General features: G+C 37.5%; 1 protein-coding gene across 3 annotated transcripts in view; it reads left to right on the plus strand.

Annotated features, from left to right (window-relative positions):
* Znf385d (zinc finger protein 385D) overlaps positions 1-8,071 on the plus strand; it is a 716,416-nt gene that overhangs the window by 565,360 nt on the left and 142,985 nt on the right. For all 3 annotated transcript variants that reach the window (XM_050140572.1, XM_050140575.1, XM_050140573.1), the window contains one exon: positions 1,659-1,769. In XM_050140572.1, coding sequence (XP_049996529.1) covers positions 1,659-1,769 — 111 coding nt within the window. The remainder of the gene's footprint in view (positions 1-1,658; positions 1,770-8,071) is intronic.

Genomic DNA, 8,071 nt, shown 5'->3' on the forward strand with positions numbered 1-8,071 from the left:
AAGGTGTACACCCCATTTCCCACTGGAATTAACAAATTGGGGATGGAAGAAGACAGATTTGATATGTCCATGAGTTCTTTTGATGGCTGTAACTGCTGAGTAAGAATGAAGTTGAGGGGCCACACCTGGATGATATTTAGTAACCACCAAGTGCTATTTGCAATGGACATTACAAATGGTAGATTAGACCAGCAACTGTGACAGGAGAATGAAAGAGTCAGAGACCTGGAGCTTTCTCTTACCTCCCAGAAGATGGATAGTGCCAGCTAACTGGATCCAGTCATTTAAAATTCACCAAAATTCTGAATAGGAAAAGTAGAGAATTGTAATATGTAACGCACTGGATATTAGGAAGATGTTGGACATATTCTTCCCTCGTACCGTGCCAGGTCATTTTTAAGCCATCTCATGAAGTCTTTAGTGAGGCCTCTGAAAACGGGTTCAGGATTTCTAGCCAAATGTAGTAGTGCCCATGTATCATCCCAGCTTGTAGGTAGCTGATCCAAAAAGGTTATGAGTTTGAGACCAACATTGAGTTCAAGGCCCACCTGGGTTATACAGGGAGACAAAAAAAGGAATAATGACAGCAAAGCAGAAAAGAATTCCTGAGTATGGGAATGTTCAGTAACATTAGGGACTTATGGATATCTGTGTGTACATGGACATAATATTGAAAAACTTTAAATGACCATGCGACGATGCCAACAATGTTTATCAAAGTATGAGGCTCATGCTAACTTTCCGCTTTCACACCCTCTATAATGTAGCTATCTATGCTTATCGGTTTCTTTGAGCACACAAAATGATGTTAAGTAATTTTTATGAGTCACCATAGTTGAACCTCATCCCAACCGTAGAAGTTAGACACAAGTGACTCATCCAATGGTGACAGTGCAGACCAAAGTGTTGACTGATACTAATTGGTGGGATATTGGCACATGGCCCCTGGGACACTGCTTGGTAAAGGAATACTACTACATTTCACAGGGTTGGACTGGTGACAGTGACCTTGAAGTTTCTCACCCTGTTCTGAACTGGGATGGAGATAACCGAAATTTTGCCAGGAATCTTTGTGTCCACCCATGTAACTCCACAGAAGATCGAAATGTAGCTTGTCGGTGGTGATCAAAAGTGGATTGCCAAATGAGCTAACTTTTAGTTCTCTGTGTCCTTTTCCTGCTAAATTTGAAGGAATGTACATTTTGGGTCTGTATGATACAAAACACAGACTAGCATTGGGTAGTAGTGCGTAATTAATAGTCATACTTGACTATGTTGCTTGAAGTTCAGATTTCCACAATGATATAAACACATTTCAATGTTAGACTGCACAAACTAGTAAGAGCTTGAGTCTCCATAATTCTATAATTATACATGAGTATTATCAGACTATGGCAATTGTTGCTCCTAAATGAGGAAAGCACTTAGTGTGCAGACACTAATGGGGACATCTTTCATCTTCTTATTACACTATGCTTTGGACTTATTGTTATCTATTTTCTGAGAGAGTAGGAGTGCCTTTTCTTAGCCTAAAATCATTCTTTACAACATAAGCAGTAGACAGGAGCCGTGAAGATTTAATGAAACAAGCAACATTCAGTGAAACTGACAGCCTTTATTTCTCTCTGTTGTGTGTGTTGTGTTCTCTCTCTTTACAGATGGACCCTATTCAGAAAGCCGTAATAAACCATACATTCGGGGTTCCTCTTCCTCATCGGAGAAAGCAAATCATCTCATGCAACATTTGCCAGTTGAGATTTAATTCAGATGTGAGTGGTAACTTTTTCAATAACAAAATGTATTATATGGTTTCAGTTTTCAGGTTTCTTTTTTTTCCAGCAACTGAGCATGCCCAAATCCAAAGACAGCATGCAAGTCCGAATGTTCTTTAATTTGGAGTTTACCATTTTACATTATATTATTTACTATAAAAACGCATGTATATCTAGATATACTTAATGTTTTATTCTTTATTTTGCTTTTAGTATCTTGAGAATACTTAATGTATATCATATGCTTTGTTTTTGGAGATTAGCAAATTCAGAACCAGTGAAGATTTTAATAGCTTACATCTCTGAAGTAAGACAGATCATTCTCTAAGACCAAGACTTTTCCTTCAACTGTGTCTGCTAACTATCGACAGACTCCCAGTTCCAAATTAGTGCCTTGGGAAGTAAGTGTTGTGTGTATTTGTGTGTGTGTGCACATGTGCACACACACACACACACCCATGTACTCTCCAAAGTGCAAATGAACAGTAAGCTCCAAAGTCCTCAATTTCTAAAACACAAGTAGAACAAAATTTCCATGGGGAATAACATAGAAAGGAGATGTCTGGGGACTTGGCCAATGGTTTGAAAGTGCTGGGGAGGCTTTACACACTGTTTACAGTTCTCGTGAAGCGGAAGGTAGATTGTAGATCCATCCCAGTGATTCCAATGTTTACTTGTAACTAATATGAAAATGTTTGTGACATTTTCTCAACCCTTAAGTCTGCCTTGGTGACGAATTAGTCCTGAGAGGCACAGAAGAAAGAATTGTGTACCTTGATGCAACAGGAATTGGACACCCAGTGCTCAGTCTGTGAGCAAATGGAAGGCCCTTGCTTGCTATCTGAATGGACCCCCATCCTGGTCTGTCATTTCCTGTGCAAAGTTTCCAGTCTGTGTGGAGAATGTCATCTGTTGAGAACACCATAGGGTGACAAACACAGAAAATGCATGGGGCCTAGATGGATGACTCATTTTTTTCTGTAACAGAACAGTTCATTTTATGTGAGGATTTCTCAGGCCATGGAACTAACATCTTAGGTTGCAGGTTTTTTTTTTTTTTTTTTTTTTTTTCGAGACAGGGTTTCTCTGTGGCTTTGGAGCCTGTCCTGGAACTAGCTCTATAGACCAGGCTGGTCTCGAACTCACAGAGATCCGCCTGCCTCTGCCTCCCGAGTGCTGGGATTAAAGGTGTGCGCTACCATCACCCGGCCTTAGGTTGCAGTTTAAACAGTCCTTCCGCTGACTTGAAATAAGAGTGCTTTCCTCATCCTGTCTCATTGCATTTGAATTTTATAGACTTCCCCTAGTGCACTTGAGTAGTTTGTAATCAGTAGAAGAAACTTACTAGTTCTAGAGGTGGGAAGACTAAGCCTCAACTGCTGGCAATTTCAGAGTCTGGCAGAGAGCTACTGCCTGTTTTAGAGGTGATACATTCTCACTAGGCTTTGACAAACCAGACTGATGAAGCAGCTCCATGGAACACCAGTTTCTGCCCTCATGGTCTGATCGCATTAACAATGGCCGCAACCCCTACTGGTTTACCTCATGGGTTAGGATTTCAACATGAGAGTTTGACTGGAGCAGAAACCCCAAGCCACAGCACCACTTGAATGGTTCTAATAGTATATTAGCTGGTTAAATGTGCCTTACCCTCTCTGAGGAGTGGATGGGGTGGTGAGTGGGAGGAATGGGAGGAGGGGACGGAGTGGGAACTTGGATTAGATATGTATAATGAAAAAAGGTAGTTTGATTTCTTTTTAAAAAAGAAAAAGAAGAAGAAAAAAATGAGACACTAAGCATCTGTGATATCTTTGGACAGGATAGTTTTAGTACTTTTAAAATTTATTTGTTTTTAGAAGCTGAGCATCTTCATTTGGCTGGTACATAAGTTTATCATAGACTTTCTGAATTCATGAAAAATACCATATTATAAAGCAATGATTTCTCTCAGTCATTATAAAAATGTAGCATCTTTCTAACATGTAAATAAAAGTGGTAAATTAATTTCTTTCTGAGTTAACATTATTTTTATTTAAAATTTCATTTATGTGTTCAACTTATACTTTTTGGATCAAATTATAAATTCCTAAAAGATTAAATAAGGTAAAAGTTATTTGTTCCATGACATGCTTTTGTTTCAAAAGTAGTAATTATACTTCCTAAGACTCAAGAGCAGTGTTGTAAACTGTGAGCTCATTTCAGAACACTGGATAAATGAAAACCATTTCTGTCACCATTATTCAACATTGCTTTTGCCTAGTTTTTGTTTCCTTTAAATTGAATTGAAATTTTACTTTTAAAATTACCAGATAAAGATGACAAGACTCCCCTAAACCAAGTTGCCAGCTTTTCACACATGATGAGACCATTTTATTTACTACTTCCATCTTGCAACAATCCACTACCAATATTTTCTACTCTATTTAAGAGCAATTGTGTGTATTAGGAGTCAGAAGGATGTTTCAGTATCTAGATCTAGCATCCACTGGGTGCAAGAATTCTTCTTGCCATATCAGACGAGGACTTTGGATTGATCATTCCCAGTAATGAGTCTTTCAGCATTTCCAGGTGGTGGTTCCAATTTGGGAGAGTGTTTCTTTTCTTTTCTTTTCTTTCTTTTCCTTTTTAATTTTTTTTTTAAAAAAGAGAAAAGAAACAAGCTTTTTTTCATTTCACATACCAATCCCAGTTTCCACTCCCTCCCTTCTCCCATTTCCTCCACCTTCTCCCCAACGCCACCCCTGATCCACTCCCCAGAGAGGATAAGGAACATTGCTCTAAGGTGGTATTCAAACCATGCTTAAGAACTAGAAATGGCATCCAATAAACTTTTAAAGACCTTTACATTCACAGATGCCATTATTATCATTAATTTGTAGAAGGTAATACAAGAATTTTTACCATGTTTCTTTTCTCCAATACGATCTCATTTTTTTATTAAAAGACAATATCCATTTATTTTCCTAATAGTGTTTCTAGGTGGCATAGGGTCTCCATGTATGTTTATCAGGGATAACTGGCTACTGTTTTCACAATTTTGCTGCATGTCATGTGATCAAAGGAATTTAGACAAGCTACTGTGGTATTTAGGCTTACAGATCTTGGTCATAATTAACCACTTAAGGCTTGACCATGACAAGAGAGAATGGTACTAGTTGTCTATTTGCACCGCCCTTGTAAAGAACACAATATATCGCCTCATTTTTCTGGTGGCAAGAAGAGTAACATAGGTCTCTCTGGGTGTTATCGGGTTATTAAAAGGATTTTGTTGCTCTTGGGGGCTTCGAAGAAGACAGCTCTGTCTGGGTTCCAGCTCATAGAGACTTGTGAGCCTCCCCATTTCTCTAGATAACAGAAGGCTGTTTAGTTCCTCACTCAGTTGTTTTAACACTTCTCTCTGACTCCTGCACAGCAACAGATCATACTGGACCAATCTAATAATCTAGGATAATTGCATCACTTTTAATCCAACTGACTTGCAACTTTAATTGAATCTGCTAATCTAACTTTACTTTTCCATGGCATATATCTCATGTTAGGTTTTGAAGGGGAGAGATATTAGCCTTCTTTCAGAGGTGGCTCTTTACTGTGGATGCTTTCTGAGGAAGTCTGACCATTGCTCCAACTGTGTATCATGGACATTAACTTATAAGCCATGAAATTATAAAACACAGAGTTCATTTGCTCTGTATTTTATGTTACTAAACATTCATTACTCTTACATTTCCATTTATATTTAATGTTTGATATAAATTCAACATATAAGATTAATCTTTCAATGACTATTATATTTGTTTAGTTACACACATATGTTCATGAGAATGCATGTGAAACTCGGAATCAATTTTTCCTTTCAACATGTGTGTCCCAAGGATCCTACTGATGTCCTCAGTCTTAGCATGGGAAGCAATGTGATTGTGTGTTTACTGACCTGCAATATCTAAAGTACTAATTTTATAAACTGTTTAGATGCTGAATATCAATTAGATTTATCAATTAATAATGCCATAATGATACAACCCCTATATATAGATCAACATACATGTATATGATATCATAATATTTAACCCCAAGGAAGCCCTTCCTAACCCCAAACCTCTGGCCATTTGTTCTTTCCAGGTAATCTGGATTTTATTTCTTGTTTCTGATTTTAAGCCTAGGATGTTCTGGAGCAACATCGTAATTCACGTGTATGTGTGATTGAATTTTCATTCACTAGGAAAGTGTTTTTGCCAGAGGAACCTTTTTACATTTCAAAGCTTCTTTTCTTTCCAGGGAAAATAATAGCTTACAATTCTTTTCATCTCTGGATCATGAAAATTCAATTTCCTTTCCATCACTAAGCTTTTATTTATTTTTTAACCCTTCATATTAAAAGCTATGCAGTTTGATGTTGTACATACCTGTTTCCTATATGCTACAACTTCCAGTTAGGTTCCTGCAGACAGGTTTTAAAATGTCATAAATTTTATTCCATTCAATAAAATCAGATTGCCTTTTCTCGATACAAACTTTTTATGGAATAAAAGATTTTAATATTCATATGAATATATTGGGGTTACACAAAAACATCCAATAAAGGCTGAAAGGTTGTAATGTGCTCAATTATTTTATCATCGTCTTAAAATAAGCCCAGTCTACTATGTGGCCTGAGCAAGTTAGTGAGTATGCCTTTGAAAAACAACTCAAAACTGGGCCAATATGGATACAAGATGATTGAGTGAAGGAAAGAACAAATACTTAATGATTGTTTGTAGAACATGAAATAAGGTCTCAAGTTCCAAGCCAAGAAATATAAAATTTTTTATAGTCAAACTCATAATAACAGGATTTTATTGTATTTTAGAGGCAGAAGAAACTGATAATTTCTTATGCCAAAGCTAAGTGATACTGTAAGAGATTTATAAGTGGCCAGGTGACAAATAGCTGGTGTTCTTGTTGCATTTCTCTTGCAGTGATAAAAATGCCCTCACTAAAAGCAACAAATGGAAGAAGGACTTTTATTATTTATTTATTCATTTATTAAAGATTTCTGTCTCTTCCCCGCCACTGCCTCCCATATCCCTCCCCCTCCCCCAATCAACTCCCCCTCTCTCATCAGCCCGAAGAGCAGACCGGGTTCCCTGCCCTTTTAGCTCACAATTCCTGGTGATAGTCCATCATTGTGTGGAAGTCACAGCAGCAAGAGCTTGAGACATCACATCCATAGTCAAGAGCAGAGAGAGAGAGAGAGAGAGAGAGAGAGAGAGAGAGAGAGAGAGAGACTCACATTGCTTGCTTGTTAGTTCTCCCATTGCAGAGGCTGCTGCAGTGTAGCAAGGCTAGAGCTCTGTGTACTTCTTTGTAAGTCACACCATCTTGGAGGGATAGCCTTGAGTTTCAGTAGATTAATGGTTGGGCTCAAAGCAGATATGGAGATAATGTGGGCCTTACCTACAAAGATTCCTGCTTCTTCTCACTCAGTCCCACTCGCAACTCAAGAACAGACAGACACACTAACAGTTTAAATCCAAGTTCAGTCAAATGCCTGAGTTATAATGCAGTGACATTTCTGTGACAAGTCATGACTACCAACCATTAATTACTGCTAGGAACTTATTTGATGAAGCAACAGAGGAAACAAAATATTATTAGAGAAGCCAATTGCTCAGAGGCCTCTGACCCTCTAAAGGGAGATATTTGAAATAACCACCAGTATCATTAATAGATTCCCCAATGCTGTTGTATTAATAATTATTAATCAGTTAATCAATTAATATTATTTATGTTCCACAGTTTTAATCCAGGGATATAGTGAGATTAAGCAGTTTAGAGTTTTCATAATGCTCATAGAGACAGTGTTATCAGTGATTTTTCTTTCCAAGTATCCAAATCACTCAATTACCTTCTCTTCATAACATGTGTTAATTTTTTTTAATATTTAAAACAACATTATTTAGGACTGATGCTTAAATACAACCTAAACAAAACCTGGTGGTTGTATCAACATTAAAGACCTATTCATTTACATCCTACCTTAAAATATTTGTTTATTTCTTATTTTTCGGTGGATGTGTAAAAACCTTCATGAATTAAGGTGCCCTACAAGCATGCAGGTGTCTACAGAACAAAGTCCTCTGAAACTAGATTTATAGGTGTTTGTGAGCTGTCATGTGGATCCTAGGTGCTGAAGCCAGGTCCTCTGAAAGACCAGCAAGTGTTCTTAACCATTGAGTAGCACAGATGCCCAGCTCCAACTTTCTTAAACAAAACTAAATATCTATGTTGTAAGCATTAATAGATTTTATAAACCATAAAAT

Source organism: Alexandromys fortis, unplaced genomic scaffold, assembly GCF_014885135.2.
Source record: "Alexandromys fortis isolate MF-2015 unplaced genomic scaffold, M_Fortis_MF-2015_v1.1 scaffold_46, whole genome shotgun sequence".
Lineage (NCBI taxonomy): Eukaryota > Metazoa > Chordata > Mammalia > Rodentia > Cricetidae > Alexandromys > Alexandromys fortis.